Source organism: Nipponia nippon, unplaced genomic scaffold (assembly GCF_047370975.1).
Source record: "Nipponia nippon isolate SJK-2023a ecotype South Korea unplaced genomic scaffold, ASM4737097v1 scaffold_4, whole genome shotgun sequence".
NCBI classification, from domain to species: Eukaryota; Metazoa; Chordata; class Aves; order Pelecaniformes; family Threskiornithidae; genus Nipponia; species Nipponia nippon.
Window position 1 is genome coordinate 59,425,768 of NW_028262358.1, and position 16,689 is coordinate 59,442,456.

General features: G+C 41.1%; 2 protein-coding genes across 7 annotated transcripts in view; one reads left to right on the plus strand and one right to left on the minus strand.

Moving 5' to 3' along the window:
- Window positions 1-371: 371 nt before the first annotated feature.
- Window positions 372-5,727, minus strand: DYNLT1 (dynein light chain Tctex-type 1). The gene is made up of 5 exons (XM_087777136.1): window positions 5,574-5,727; window positions 2,757-2,798; window positions 1,382-1,505; window positions 1,091-1,168; window positions 372-794 (listed from the first exon to the last, which is right to left on the minus strand). Exons 1-5 carry the CDS (start codon window positions 5,598-5,600, stop codon window positions 724-726), a joined length of 342 nt encoding a protein of 113 aa, XP_087633262.1. The 5' UTR covers window positions 5,601-5,727; the 3' UTR covers window positions 372-723.
- Window positions 5,728-6,351: 624 nt separating this feature from the next.
- The window catches only part of SYTL3 (synaptotagmin like 3), a 38,824-nt gene continuing 28,486 nt past the window's right edge, over window positions 6,352-16,689 (plus strand). For 2 of the 6 annotated variants that reach the window (XR_015708040.1, XM_087773835.1), the window contains exons 1-3: window positions 8,236-8,551; window positions 12,600-13,185; window positions 14,575-14,790. Coding sequence is in view for 5 of the 6 variants with exons in the window: in XM_087773835.1 (XP_087629961.1) it covers window positions 13,076-13,185; window positions 14,575-14,790 (326 nt within the window). In the remaining variant the exon portion in view is untranslated. Of the gene's footprint in view, window positions 6,612-7,312; window positions 7,408-8,049; window positions 8,107-8,234; window positions 8,552-11,665; window positions 11,742-12,599; window positions 13,186-14,574; window positions 14,791-16,689 lie in introns of those variants that run through there. The other 4 variants (XM_087773836.1, XM_087773837.1, XM_087773839.1 and 1 more) reach the window with 4 other exon arrangements.

Genomic DNA, 16,689 nt, shown 5'->3' on the forward strand with positions numbered 1-16,689 from the left:
AGGTAGCAGGGTTCAAGACTGACTTAACACATGCAATTGGCTGCAGTAGTGAATGATTACCCATGTATAGCTTGCTGAGCGCTTCTAGAATATGAAAAACTTATCTTTGTTCAATAAAGACAGTTATTTTTGTTATCGTTCCATGCCCTAAATACCATACAATCAGATGAAACAGGTCCCAAAAATGCAGCCAAGTTACTTTCTGATAAACATCATCTCATTTTCTTACAATTTTGTAGTGACTTCGGGAAAACCGTGAAACTGCTTTGTATTCTGGTATGTACCTCAACTACCTTGAAGAGAATTTAAAAAACTGGTACTTTTTTTTTTAAATAACAAAAGAGTTGAGTTAAAATGAGTCGCACCAATGATTATGAATTTAAATAATTTAATGCTAACCAAAAGTACAAAGTGTGAAAGTCGGTGTCTCATTTATATTGGTCTTAAAAAAGAAATCCAGAGAAAGTGTTTGCACTGCAGCAGATTTCAGTATTAGCACCATGAAGAGAAGTTCTTGAAGCGTTAAGACAGTATGGCAACACTGGTACAATACTAAGTACAAACATAAACCATGTAACAGCATGTTTTCACATTTCTACGTTTGAAAAAAGTTACTTTAAAAGTACATTAAAAACAGAAGTTGTTCAGTGTATTCACAGTTTGAGTACAGATGGAATCAAGTGCTGGAATAGAAAAAGAGAAGGATGAATGATTCCAAGGCAACTATATTGCAAGTCCAAAGGCACTGACAATACAGTACATCGTCTTATTCTCCCATCTCACAGTGCAGGTTCCTACAAATAGAAAAAAGGGTTTCAGAGACAGAAGAAAGTCACAGTGATTAAATGCATGCCCTTATATGCACGCTTGTAATTGTTTACATTAAGAATTCTAAGAATAAAGCTTTCACAACAGCTAAACATTTCACATATATAAGAGTTAGCATCACAGCCAAATGGAAAAAATACCAAAGTGTATGCTATTACTCCAAAACGATAGCACTTGGAAAAAAAGAAGAGTATGCTGCCTAGTCTTAAGGGGACTAACATTAAAGCTGCAAGCCGAAAAATCCAACAGTTGTGTTGCTTACCGTCACTGGAGTTGTCCCAGAAGCAAGAGCTTGCTGTATGTAGCCCAGCACCATTCTTTTGCATAATCACACAGGTCACTGTTTGTCAGTAGAGAAGCTTTTATTAATTTATCGCTATCATTAATTAACACTTAGCTACATTTTTGCCTAGCATAGTACATACATACACACACAGGCATATATACATGCTTATGAGCAGATTACAGACATGGTTCTTGCCAAGACCTTCCCCCGCCCATCAGTGCACTTGACTGTACCAGCTTTAACGGAAAAAGAGAAAGTTGAGCTCACCAATATACTTGAAAGGCTTCCCCAGCTTTGTGAGTTGGCTTAGCGTTTGTTCCACCACACTTGTTGTCCACTGGTTCACTTTGCTGTGCTGGTAGGCATTGCCACCTATCGCACTTTCTATGGCCTACGGCGACAAGCACATAAAATGAGTTGCAGTGTTGTCAATCCATTGATGGCACCCATTAACCCATTCCCACATGGAGCACTAAAGATGAGACCCCATACCCACAGAAAAAAATCCTAAATACTGCTTGTCCATACTGATTGTTGGAAGTGTTTTCCATTATTAAAAAAACTTGCAGGTCAGAGTTTGAGCCAGGCATAGGGGGAATTATCACAGATTCCATCCTCTCTTCATTTTGTGATATTTTGATTCTTTATTTGTAATTCCTATCCCAATATCCTGAAGCCAGAGTTACGAAACGGGTCTTGCATTTAAACAGTCCTGAAGAGACTGAAAAAAATACACGCAACAATGGCTCATTCACACAGATTCTTCTATGGAAATGAACTTCAGATTTTTCAGCAGAATCATTTTTGGGAAACAAAACCTCAAATCAAAACAAAAGACCCATGTAGTTGCTGGTTACTAATAGAGCAGAAGCCTTCAACCAAATAATCCATTTTACTTATGAGGATAGTTTCCCCTTTAAGATACAAATAAAAGTACCTTAAAGCTGCATGTTTTTCACTGATACATTTTTTCCTCACAGAAATTGTTTAAAATAAAGAAATCAGAAAATTATTTCAGATTCAGAGAGAAGCGACAGAAGCACGTATTAAAACATGTGTATTCAATTTACAGAGTCTAACCAAAACGGTTGTTTTGCAACAAGAAAAAGATTGCACTAGTCTACCGTACAAGAGGAATTCTGGACACAAAAAACAAAACCCTCTGGAAATTTTCTAGACAGGAAATTCATGTTTCTTAGCAACAAGAATAGTTCAATCATTTCAAACAAATGAGAACTCTTTTTGGAGGAAAAGCATCTTAAAAGAACCCAGTAACACGGATATGCAGATAGTCTATAAAAAACCCAAATGTTACTGAAACATAAAATCTATCTCTATAGGGTTTAACATACAACATCCCCCTAGAAATTCTAATAGGGATACACTGCAATGAGAGAGGAGCATAAGCATATGAAATTATTTTAATTATCTTTTGGATTTGTAATACATATCACAACTAAGGCTAGGTATCATTTCTACTTAAAGTATGCACACTGGTTAAATCAACAATTATCTATACTTTGATAGCAACCTATCTAGAAATCTGTTACATACTAGTTACCAGATTTTCCTGAACACTTTTTAGCACACAGCATACAACATACTATACTTTCACATTGACAAAATGAAAATGTTAGTTTACCTCTTTAATGATGCTACTGACTTCATCAACAACAAAGGAAGTCTACAAAAAAAGTAGAATTTTAAATAATCAGTGGACACATTCTTCCATTTACAGAATTCAAGCTTTGTTAAGAACATGCACGTGCTTGTCAGACTTCTTGCAGGTCAGAAGGTACCAGGTCTTCCTTTGTTTGCTCATATGGACTCCGGTTCCCTGAACGCAGTCAAGTTAACATTCTTAGCAAAGTAATGAAAAGTAACAGATGAACTAATATTAGCTGGCCTTTTGACTCAAAGTTTTCAAATTTTAACTGGAAAGTATTTTAAAATAATACGTATAGCACTTCTGTACATATATATCCTCATTTTACAATAAGCATTAATGTCCACAATTCACAGTAGGGTTGCAGAGGTAACCTCAGTGTGCAGACACAGCTTACAGTTAAATGAAACCGACATCTCCAGGGCACCGATGCGGACACAACATCACCTCACAGCTCAGGGAAAAGCTGTCATGACAATCTCAGCTGGGGATAAGAAGAAAACTGCCCCTTGGAAACCGATGGGGAAATCTAGCTTGTTGGACTTCCTACCACCTTCAGCCTTGTCTCCGGCTCTGGGGAGTAGAGATTAAGCATGTGGAATGGGGACAGATAAGGCCCCAACTTTTTACTAATCTTAAAACTACTACCCCTTTGTTTTCTTGTCTGGTTAGTTATGTTTTCCTGTTTCAGTCCCCCAGCTAGTGCTGCCTCCCATGTAAACTGGTTAAAACAAGCCACCAGCACCGTCGGGGGCGGCCCACCACCCCCCGCAGCCGGGGAGCCCCAACAGGCGGGATCCCACATGGCGCGGCAGCGAGCCAGGCACCGGCCGGCATTTTTACTACAGGTATCTCACAGCCTCACCTCACAAACCAGAAGAAAGAAATCAGACAAAAGAAATGCACATAACAGCAAACCAATGACTTTGAGAAGACTGAATAAGGATTTCAAGATGAACCTAATCACGCATATGTTGACCGAGTTTTCACTGGGAGGTCTGTCAGCTTCTCCAGCTGGCGTAATTCAGGTCTGCAGGCAGGATGCAGTTAACACCTGCTCAGGAGAATTTCAGCATTACATTCATAAACCTTTGGTGAGAAGGTGAACAGTCTACTCAACTGCAATGACATGCGACATTCAGAAAGACGCGAGCGGCCGAGTGTTCTCCCTGACAGAAGAACCAGCCCACCACGGGAGACGTGCAGGCAATGCCTTTTCTGTAACTATTTAGAGGCACCAACTTCCTCGCACACTTCAATATTTTTAAAAGCTTTTATATGCTGTGGCAAACTGACTTATTATTTTCAGCTTCTTGACTGTTATTTAACTTTAATATGCCTCATTTGTTTTCATGGTACTGAATTTTATGGGTGCTTACATTTAAGGAGCACCACTGTATTTAACCAAGTGAGAGCTATAATTATCAAAATATCCTTTCCCATAGAGCGTAAGTTAAGAATACACATGCCAGACATGCTGGCAGACATGAAGCATGCTGTCAGGCAAGACAATAAACCATACAGAGATTTTTCTTCACAAAGTCTAGAACTCTGCTCAGAACCGCCTTTGAGTAAGCACAAACACAGCTCACCAAAGTAAACTGAATTAAATCCAACCCAAGTTCTCAAAGGCGTTTAGATATCTAACTTGTATGGAAACAAGGGGGAAAGAGCCATAGGTACATTTGAGAATTTGGTTCTAGAGTTGCTGTTACTTCTCGAACCTCTCCCTTTTTTGGGATGAGAGCGTATATGGGTTTAGATACATGACAAAACAGCACATAATGTCCTGATATCCAGCTTTGCAATTTGTGTGCTGTAACCGAGTTGCCAAATAATATAATATTATTCCATCCTTTTGTAAGATAATACAAACACCTTTTGTATTAAAAAATAAAGGGAAATAATTCAGAAGCTTTGTGATTTCTCTGCACTATGCCTCTGGCACAAGGAAAGCAGACCTGATGTTTCCAATACCTTGTTTAAAAGGGGTGTTCCCAAGCAACGAACGCAAACCGCAAAGCAGTGTTATTTTTGAGTAATTCTGAAGGCATTTTTGAAAACGGCTAGAAGAACGATGTTCAAGCATGTTAATTCTCAGTTTTTTAAAAACACCCGTAGCAGTATGACACGGCTCTCAGAGTAGCAGAAGCCTGACACACCTCCACCCCTCACGCTGCTTTGCTACCCATCGTCTAACCAGGGCACGACGCAGCTGCTGAGGAACAATGCAGCACATTTTTTTGCCTGCTGGGTAGTCGTTTAGCACGGTACAGAAAAAGACCCTTGATTTATCCGGGTGTGAATCTTGGTTAACGGGATATAACGGGATCGCTGCCTCGTCAGGGCGCCTGTAAGACGCGGACTACCTGCCTGAGCCCTTCTTTCTGCACAAATAGCTGACTCCGGTCACCCTCACCCCGATCCAAACCGGAGCAGCAGACCTTCCACCCCAGCACGCCGCTTCACCCTCCCGGGGGGGCCAGAAGCCGCCACACCCCGACAGCATTTTCTCTAAGGGATCCGCAGCGGCAGCTTTCGGGCGAGAAGCAGGCGTGGGTCGACACCAGGGAAGCGGAGCCCGGCGACCACCCGAAAGGCAGCCAAGGGGCTGGCCCACCGCCACGGCCGGTACCCGGACCCATCGCACCCCCGCGGCCGGGCGGCAGGAACAAAGGCTGGGCCCGTCCCCAGCCGCCCCTCGGGACAGGTACCGCCCCAGACCCTCCGCCGGCCCGCAGCCTCCCGAAAGCAGAAGCCGGGGGCAGCGCCCAAGCCGCCCCGGTCGGTTACCTCCTCCCCCGACTGGAAGTCGTCCATCTTCCCGCTGGAGCCCCCTCACGCCGCAACCGACACCCGGGCACGGGCGCCGCCCCCTCACCCCCGCGCCCCACGCGCCGGCCGCCGCTCCGCTTCGCTCCGCGCCTGCGCCTCCGCGTCCCCCGCCCGCCTCGGGCTACGGCGCCCGCAGCGCTTGCGCAGCGCTGCCCGCCAGCGGCGCGGCCCGGCCCCCGGAGCCGTGCGGGGCTCTGCGCCTGCGCGCCTGGCGCCCGTCCCCGCCCGGGAGCCGGCACGGCCCCGCGCCCTCCCCGCCGCTGCCTTTACGCCTGCGCATTGCGCTCTCCGCGCCTCGAGCGCGTAGCAACAGGGCGCGGCGCGGTGGGCTGGGCCCGCAAGATGGCGCCGCTTCCACAGCGGCAGCGCGGTGGCGGGCGGCCGGGCTGCGACCGCCCCAAAGCCGGGGCTGAAGGAGAGAAGGCCGCTGGTCGCGGTTGTGTTTTTCATAGGGATAGCTTGCCCCTTGTGTCCAGGGGGCAAGAAAGAGAGGATCTTAAGGGTCCTTTCCTGGGGAGGAGGGTCTGCATCTTGTTTCTGGGAACAGCTTGAAAAGAAGGGCTGAGTGCGTCATGTATGCCCGGGACCTAAAAAAAAAAAAAAAAAGCCCATGGAAAGACATGAAGAATATGTGAATTCTTACAGTTCTAAGCAGATCCCGTTATTTTCAGCAGCCAGAATCGGGGCAGTGAAATTGAAGGGCACGCTTTTCACAGTTTGTGGATCTTTTGTGTGCGTGCAGTGTCTACAGATGGCTCAAATTAGTGATGATGCCAACCTCTGAGAGACGATGTAAACAGTGGCAGGTGCTGTTGGGGTTCAGAGTGGCCTGGATGAACTGGAGAAACAGTCTGAGCAAAGGAGGAAATAACTCCCTGGGGGCAAGTGCCGAGGCCTTGACTGGGGCAGGAATAACCAGCTCCGTACACGCAGACGGGGCAGGACCAGCTCCCCCGGGAGCCGTTCCGTGGACAAGAGCGCAGGGGAGCGTATTAGGTATGATTTACCTCTGCCTGTCGTACGATGCTGCTGTTAAAAAGGGCAATGCCGTACTGGGACGTGTAAATGGACCTGTAGCTTGCAGGATGTGGGAAGCAGCATTTCTATTGCACGTGGTGCCATAAGGCCTCACGGGGAATACTGTGCCCAGTTTTAGGTGTTGTGTTTCAAGAAGGTCACGAGTGAGTCACAGCCTCAGGGCCCCGAGTGCAGGGACGGGCCTCAGCCGCCCTGATCAGCCTCAGCTGTGGCCTCCACCCCGCGCCCTCTGCTCCGGGCCTGTCCCTTTGGCGGGCCTTGGCCCTACATTTTGACCTTGTCTCCAGTCCCGTGTCTGGCCCTGCCTCCTGCCTCTCCTGAAGAAGAAGACAACCCTGACCGGTCACCTCACTTCGGGATTGTGTGAGCACCCTGCGGGCAGCACTCGCTCTGCCCGCCCCGCTGGGATGGGGGGGAGTGCAGCTGGCTGCTGTGCTCGCCCTCCACCCCTCTCCTCTGAGCTCTGTGCTTGCTGCTCCCACCAAGCAGAAAGCAGAGACAAAAAAGCGAGGACTATGGGAAGGCTGAACAAGCGGTGCTTGTTTCTCCAGAAGAATAAAAGGCTGTAACTTGGTTACATTCTTAGCGCATATAAAATACTGTAGCAGTTTTCCACGTCCAGGGGCGAGAGGGAAAAAATATAATGAGGTAAAAGTGTGGCAATTAAGGCTTTGGTTAAATATTGGGGGAAAGCTGGCAGTAAGGGTAACTTTCGCCAGCCCAGCTTTGTGATACTACAAATATGTTGCTGCAGGTAATTAAAATCCTCAGGTTATTTCTGGTCTTTCATTTAGTTAAAGTTTTGCCTGAAATGAAGGCCCAAATAATCCAAATACTCCTCGTTGGGCTTAGCTGTGTGCCCCACTAACAGCTGTTTTCTCTTCAGTGATATGATTGAAGAAGGTGATTAAACTTGACATGCACGGGTGGAAATGTCTGAACCTATTGAATTGAATGAGTTTATGAAAGTGCAGGTTGATTAATTTTGCCATGTGAATAGAATTGCAGTGCTTTGTTTAATTCTAACTAAAATAATACTTCTTAAAACACCCAAAATGCTAAGAAGTGTTTCTGTATTGTGCATACAGTTTACCTGGTAGAGCCAGGAACAAGGAGATCAACCTGCAAGAACAAACTCTCTTCTTCTCCAGAATTTGAAATAATTTGGATGTAATTTTGAACTTCATTGCTCACACTTGGTTCTGTAATAGACTGAACTGGGATATCCAATCCAAATAATGTTTTAATCTTTATCTGATATCAGGTTTACCAGTTGTGAGGTAAAATAATTTTCTACTTTTTGCAGCAGATGTATAAAAAATTAATTCTTTTCAACTTTTATCCATGCTAATTGCTTTGTTGTTCAGATCTGAATAGAAAACTATTTTGTTTCCAGGAACTAACTGTCTATGATATAAGCAGTGTTTTCTGTGCGAGTCCTGGGGACGTTGAGGTTAGTAGTATTTTCACATCTATAGTATCAGAAAAAGAAACGATGTAGAACTCAAAGCCATTTCTCTTCCTGTGTGTGGCTTGAAGACTGAGCATATTTTGATGGTATCAGTCAGCTTTTATAGTCTCTTGTGCTGAGTCTCTTTTTAATGTTGAAAAAATTAATAACTTCCCTCTGATTGCTAGTTGCTGTTGCTCATAACAAAACCAGAGACTTGGCAAAAGCTGTTGTAACGCTACAGCTCTTCTTTGAGTGCATTTGCTTTTAGCTGTTTTGGGGATGCTCCTCTGTACATACATCTGTCTAATTTTGGTGCCAAAGGAAGGAAATGGGGTGGAGAAGAGCCACCAGTTTTCTATAAGGAAAGATAAAAAAATAATGAGTCCTACCCACCTCTTAAAAGCAGTTTCCTTCCACTCATCTTTCTTTGATGGCTGCTGAAAAGGTAAGGGCATCTTTTTAATCTGTTCTATATGACATTGCACAGGGGGATGCATTTTTACTTACTGGGATGGTGCAAAGATTTCATGGAAAGACCACAACTGGAACTTAAAAAAGTGTTTGTGTTTGTTTTGTTATTTTTTTTTATTGTTGGTTTTTTTTTTTTTTTTTTTTTTACTTTAAGTGCTGGGGTGGGATGTTATTAAAATCACAAGACATGCTTCTTTGATAATGTTTTACCAAAGGTTATAAATAATTTACATGTGTGTATGCAAGAATGTGAAAATAAAACTATTGTAGCCAGGTAGTATAAAATAACACTTGTAATTTTCTTAACTAAGAATAAATTTATGTGATTGGCCTCTGCAGAATAGAAAATAGCCATAAATGCCAGGAGTTTTTGTGATCGTTTTTACTCTGAACCTCCTTAATCTATGTCCTAGCTACTGATGTATTACATCCATCTTCTGGGTTAATGGATGAAGTAATCCAATTATCTCAAGTCAATGAAGGCTGTGGCTTTAGAAGATCAGTTTATTTATACTTATTTAATTGTCATTATTTTGCTAATGCTTAAGGATCTGAAAGGAATCAATAATACATGACATGCAAAATTGCTTTGAGAAAAAGTAGCTTGCTAAGTCAGGCATTTCTAAATTCAAAAACTTAAAAAAATAAGCTACCTTTTGCAAACTTAATCTTGTCCTAGGTAGCCCTTTTGATTGCTCTTCAGTTACATAACTACATACTGTTTTAGCCTGATATAAAAGAAAAAAGTGTGGTCTGCTGAGATTGCACTGTGTGTATGCATGCCTCCCTCTCCTAAGACATGACCACGTTGGTCATCCCATCTCCTTTATGATGGCTTTGAGACTTCACATGATAGTTTCAGAGAACTACTGACACTGGGTTATTTTAAATAGATAATTTAAAATAATGCTTGAACAAAATATTTTCTGTGAGCTTTGTGCTGAAAAGGGAGAAGTGTTGTGGTATTTACTAACGAGGTGCTGTTGCTTTTGGTTTTACATAGAAGATGCTTGGCTTTGAGGTTATCTGACCATGTAAAACAGCTAGCCTGCTAGATTCGATGCGTAAACATGAAAGGAGGGCATCTGTGAAGGTTTTTAGGATTGTTTTTTCCTGTCAAGGAGCGTCATTACTGAAAACACCACTTCTTTATTACTGCCAGTAAACTAATCTAATGCAGGCAGCTTCAGTGTTAGAAAAGCTCCTTTTTTTTCTGTTAGGAAAGTACAGAGCTTTTCAGTCCAATTTGAACACCTCTGTGAAATGGTTACGAGCTCAAGTCTGTTGTCGGGCACAAAGATTATCCTCCGTTTTGGGGGATATAGTACTTTATTCTTAAAGCTACGTCATCATTAAGCTAGATTTCGAGTTACTTTGAATGTGCAAGAAAAATTGACAGAACACAACAATTGTCTGAGCTTCATGAAGATTAAAACAAACAAACAAACAACTGTAGGAATGTCCAGGTGCAATATTGATAGAGCTGCTGGCTACATGATGGATTTTAAGCTTTGTTCTCCGCAGTGTGTGATGATCTTACCCATACCATTCTATGATTCTATGATCTTGCCCCGCGGTGAGAGAGCCACTGTGGCTTTTTCTCTCTCTGCATAGTGCCAATATTGTAGGACATAGGGCCCCTGGCGCTTCGCTCTGCAGTGAGTTTGTTCTGTTGTTTGGTGCCGGAAGATGATCCTAGTCCTTCCATCCTAGTCTCTGTAGACAGTCTACTGCTGGCATTAGATTCAGTGCTTATGATTTATCACTGTGAATGCGATGTGTAGTAATAGACCAACTGGTTGCGATGATGGTGTTTGCAGTATCGCTGGCAGGCTGAGATTGAATGACCTTCTGAAGAATCCTGCCCTGGCTAGGCCACAACTTGTGTCTCCCGGGCAGAACAGCTGTGAGCAAGGCAAAGTGGAAACAAGGGGAGGCTCCAAGCTGTTCCTTCCCTCACACCATTTAAATTTGTGCAAGCTTGAATAGCTGAAAACATAAGGTTTTAAAAATTTATATGCATCTCAATAAGATTCTGTATGCCCTTAAAATTTTTCATTCATTAAGATGTCATCTGAAACTCATTTCCCAAACCAGACTTGAAACATGGAGAACTTTGTGCTCTTCTGTGAAGAAGGGAGGTAGTCCATTTGTAAAGAATTCAAAGGAGATATGAAATATCAACAATTTCTGTGCTTGCTTAACTGTAGATGTTGCTCTTAGTAACTGTTTTACAGTGGTACGTTCTTAATCGCTCTGTAAGACACTCATACATTTTCTTTAAGATCACTAGAGTGGTTTTATTGGATCCACCTAATACTGACTGTCATGAATTTACCAGGTTTTACTGATGCTTCAGCACGATTTTCTGATAATGTTGTAGATATGCTAGCCTTTGGAAATCCTAGGTGTTTATAGAAAACATAACTTACGCTGTAATGGGTGTTTTGGTATCCTGTATAGTGCAGAGGTCCCCGAGTTTGTACTGGCTGCTTTTTCAGATTGTATTGGCTTAAATGGAGTTGAAGGCTCTAAACATGCTCATCAATCCTGGGAGGTATTCTTGAGGTAAAAGATGAAAGCAGGTGAAGGATGCAAGCAGGGGCCTTTGAAAATGACATATATTGTGTTAAAAAATTGCTCAGGCTTTTTAGGTTTCAACTGAGTAATTTCCTGTGAAATTGCAGTTGGTAAGGAAATAAAATATGATTATGCCTATCTCTGTCTCTTTTGTTTCCACAGGAAACCAATTTTTTTTTTTCTTTGTTAACACTGTTTCTGTGAAATGCTTTGTCCTTTTGGTGTCTGTTGAAGGGTTTCACCAAAAAAATATAAAAGAATGGAATGCATACTGTATATAAGTACAAATTATCACCTCCTGCTTTTTTTGTGTGAAATTAAGTAACTTAATTGGGGCAAGCTCTATGTAAAGTAATTCCTTGCTCCGACAAAAATACGTTGTCACTATATATCTGAAGTTTTGGTGGTGTTTTGTTTTGTTTTTTTTTAAACTTAAAACTCACAGTATTTTAAAATAATGATCCAGCAATGCAGATAGTTGGTCAGATTCTCAGCTGAGGTCCATTAGTGAAGCATCAGTAACTGCTTTGGGAAAGCTTTACCCTTCTGTCCTAGTGTCTAGACCATCTGCCTAGAGCCTGACTGTATGTATTTAGTTCAGATTAAGTTTGAAACACTTAACCAGTTGTTGTATACACATCTTTACTCTTCGGTGTACCATAAGTGGATCTCTCTTACATTTCTTTAATACTCACTAGACAGTAGCATTACAACTGAATATGGTGTGTAAGCTGAATTAGACTGAACAATAATTTTCTTTCTCTACTTTGCTGTAAAGTATGTTAAAATTATTTTCTATTTTAGTGACACTTTTACAAAAGTGACGGTCACAGAATGTATCCAAAATACAGTTGTGATTCTGTTGTAATTTTAATATGCTTCTTATATATTTGTACATTAACATCATCAGTTTGGAGCCAAAATTTTTAGTGCACTGAGCTGGAAATAATATAAATCTTAACTCTTTAGTGTTTGTGTGCATTAACAAAGATAATAGCGTTACTGGGTATTAAACTGTTTATCTGGACTTAGACATAGCTAATTGATAGAAGTGACTCTTAGAGGGTATCTTTCCCTCTTTCCTCTTAGGCTTGTGAAGTTTTGTCTTTTCAGTAAGATGAGATTAGGAAGGGGCATTTTTGTCTCAACCAATATGACTTTTCCAGTTATGGGGCCTGTAGGCCTGTGTTTAAACCTAAGTTAAGTTTCTTTGTTGGTTGTTTTATATTCACTGTACAAAAAATGTGAGGGTACATGGCTGAGTGTTAATGGACAATATGTTGAGGCTGCCTGAAGAACAGGACTCTCATAAAACCTCTCCTGTACCTGAATTAGTGCATGAAAGGTCTGAGTATAGCAAAATGTGGTCTTCACATACTATTTGAAATGTCTTGAAGAGGTGAGGAGAAGACATAATAACATGTATTCTTTTTTTTCCCTAGGCCCGGAAATCCCAAATCTACAAGACCAAATAAAAAAACCCAAAAGATTCCCCCCACTCCTTTACACCATCTCTTGGTGAATTGTCCCTCCATCTGGTGACAGTTAAAGCCCTATCTGGGACCTCGCTGCAAGCTCTCATCTCTTTTGGAACCGCTCTCAGCAAAAAAAAAAAAAAAAGAAAAAAGTGAAGAACAAGAAGTTCTTCTATGTGAAAAAGACAAGACTGCTGTGACCTTACGAGCCATTCATATTCCCTGGGTAGCAGAGACACTTAAATGATGACTTGTGTGAAGACAGACACAGTTATTTTTCTCTTCAAGGGTATGACACAGTGAAACGTATCACCAATCCAGTAAGAGTACAGGCACTTAGTAAACACTCAGACCACATTATACTCTATAAAGTAGTATCCATCGTTCTGGAGGTAGTAGAACCATAGGACAGGAGTCTACAAAATAACTGAAGTTTGGGGAGAATGGCCTGTGAATTTAATCTAAATTTCCTTAAGGAATTGGAACGAGAGGCTGTTCTGGAAGTCCTCTACCGTGACCAGATGGTGAGAAAAACAGAAGAGGAAAGAATAAGGTATCTGCCATTCCCCTATTCCTGTATTTCTGTTCCTTTTTTCTCAGAAGTACTCTTCTTCCTCTTTGCTGTCCTTCCAAGTGTATTGCTTTTTTTAACTTCTTGTTAGCTAATGCCTTTTTGTTCTTTGGGAAAACTAAGGGTTATACAGAGCCTCTTGGATTTACCATGCTATTGACTACCTACAGTAAAGATGAGCAAATACTGTTCAGTGAATACTCTACTTGATGAATTTTACTTTTAGCCTTTGTAGAAAGTTCAGTTGCTGCCTGTATTTTTTCTATGACGCCTTTATAGCATTCTCATCATGTTCCTATGTATGCCTATAGAGCCTGGTAACACAGAAAATGTTCAGATCTTTGGCTGGCTTATTTAACTTACGTTGTGTCAAGACTGGAGTTAAGAATCATTGGATACACGCTCATTGTGCTGAATCCATCACTATCCCTTCTCACATACAACAGGTGGCAAGCACACTACGCTGTCTCAGAGATTGTTACCAGTGTCAATAGGTGTCATTGGTTAGGAAAAGGATTCTAATTATTTCACACTATGCAAGTATCTCAGTTGTGAAGAATAAGGGATAATCCTCCAGCATTTCATTTGCTTTATATCAGGGCTGGGGCAAAGGTTTTCTTGCAGCTTGTACCCTGCTCCGTCGCATTGCATCCCCATGTAAAACAGGGTATTCTTGTTGCTAAGTTAGAAATTTTTAGTCTCTTAAATGTAGAAACTTTGTTTACGGCAAACATTTATGTAAGTATTGCTAGATATATTAAATGATTGTGAAAAGTAAGTAAAGGATTATAAAGAAAGTCTGAATTGGTTAGAAAATTCCTGACAACTGTTGATGCTAACAATTAAAAACACAGATCTTGATTATTGATACGTGTAATGGAAGCAAAGTTAATGAAAGGGAGAGTTTTTGATCTTTTGGTCCAATGTGGGTTTTTTTTGTTTAACTTTCAGATGATGCATTTGTTATGATTATCTTTACTTGAGAGAAGATTTGATTCTTGGATAAATATGGTAAAAAACATCATCAAATGAAAGGAAGCACCATTTAGTCTCAGTTTTTGTATGTGAATACATAATCACTTGCATACACAATGTCAGTGCCCGGCCCTGAGCGTGCATAAATGACAGGAGTAGAACCCCATTTATATTAGGCTTTTACTCGGTATGCACAGTTTCATATACAGTCAGTCACAGTGCAAAAATACTGTGTGTAGATGCCTTCAGGCAGTGCTCAATTGAGGTCAGACTTGAGGGCATATCTCCCAGTAGTAATAATACTGCACAACCAGGGTATTAGATTGTGACTTACATGGGGGTTTTGGTCTATTTAATTTTTTTTTTTTTTTTTTTTTTTTTTACCTGGGGGATTAGGAAACTGAAAGTGCAGCTGCAGCAGCTTCGGTGGAAAGGGGCAAGAAATGTAAGCCGTGAATACCAGGAGAGATCTTGCGCTCGCTGTCACAAATCACTTGGGTTGTTGATGAACAGAGGTGCAGTATGCAACGGGTGCAGTCATCGAGTGTGCTCTGAATGCCGTGTCTGCCTGAATCCCTGCCTTTGGAAATGCACCGTTTGTTACGCTCATGGGTAAGAAATTTCACTGGTTTGATTAAGTGCCGGTTTACACTGGTTATCCAGTGGATGCACACTGGTTTTGTGTGTATCTGTTGCTTTAAACAGTTAATGAAACAAAGCCTCTGGCAGAATGAAAATGTTGGATGAAGTCCTGGTAACAATGAAATTGATGGGAATTTTGCACTATACTTCATGTAGTCAGGATTTCCCTTCCTGTATTTAGCAAAATGGATCCTCAAGGTAGGCCAGGGGTAGCGTGGCAAAGATGACAACGGCAAAGCGTGGGAACAGTTGTTAGTTTCTGAACTGTAGATAGAGCTCCTTCCCCTGACTCAATACTGAACCAGTGCATCATAACAAGTTGCTGAAGGTGCTATGTTTTAGGGTAGTATAGCCAATTTCTCAACAGTTTCCTAATCGTGGGGTTTTTTTGCCTCATACTACAGGAGTGACGAACCTGGATTGATGAATAATTTAAAGTCATGTTTTATATAAATTTAAAAAGCAAAAAACATTAATAACACTATCAAGAATTGTTTAAATGTGGTCAGAAATCCAAATTTATTTACTTTGAATTAGTTGGTTTTTCTTTTACTGTGCCACCTTGCGTTTCTTTTCCAGGAAACAATCTTTCTTTTGCTGCATTGGTACAAATTTATATCAAAATACTCCATCATAGTCGCTCCTATTCATCAGAATCTTTCTAAACCAAATGCTTTAGCTATATTTCCACCTTTGATGAAAAATAATATTATGTAGACAAAGAAAGATAGTTTTGAAAATGAATCAACAGCTTACTGGATGATATATATCCGTGTACAAAGGGTGAGGATTTGGATGAAATTTTACTTTATGCCAACACAAGATTAATGCACCGCTTCACTCCCTCTTAAGATGCCAAAATGAGATTTAAATAATGCCTGAGAAATGTAAGGCAAGGTATTGGTCTTAAGCTAAATGAATTTCTACTAGCAGTTTTAAAGTAATTTTCTGTAGTTTGGAATAGACTATAAACTATCACTAAAAGTAGGTTCTCTGAATCTTCAATTTATTTTGCAATTTAGACATAAAATAGGCAGATTATCTCCATCTATATTTGATACAAAGCAGTTACTAAATTTTGATGCATATATTTCACTGTCTGTGCTTCACGCTGGAAGCACTAAAAGGAAAGGTTAACTTTCCATATCCTCCTCTAGATACCTCCCTCCACTTCCTCCTCTTTCAAATTGGTTGCCAGTTATTTTGTGGCCACAGTGGAAATCCCCTATAGAGAGTAGCTAGTTGTTAAGCTGCCTTGTATAGTGCTGTGCATCCTTAATTATTTCATAAACTTGTTCAGATATTTAATGGTAAAACCAGGAAAGCATTATTTAAATGATGTAAAAGACATTCTTCCTTTTTCTTGAGAAAGTTGCTTTTTTGTCTTGCTAATATAGAGGAATTCTTCAGCTGTCATTGAAATTCTCTCTATAGCAAAGAGACAGCACATTTCATCTTGTTTAGTCACGATGCAAAGTCAATTAAAATCTGTCAGACTTCTTTTGTTGCCTTCAGTGAGCTTTACGTCAAGGCTGCAAATCTCAAGAAGGGCAGGGAGTGCAGCAGTGTGGTAAATGCTACTCAGTGCCTTTTGTTTACCGCAGTGAGGGAAAAATAGCGTGACTAAGAAATGTAAGAGCTGATTTTCAAGTCCTGAGCAACTGTAATTTTGAGTCTTGGTTACCACTAGAGTATATTTTCCTGAAAAAAACGTTATCAGCAGCAGCACTACTGAGATTCCCTCCTAGACATTAGGGTCGTGTTTGTAACAAACATGCTTAAACACCTCAGTGGAAGAGCATGCAGGGATAGGTGAATGTTCGTTGTTTACAAAATAAGAAATTTAAAAAGCCTTATCGACTGACAAAG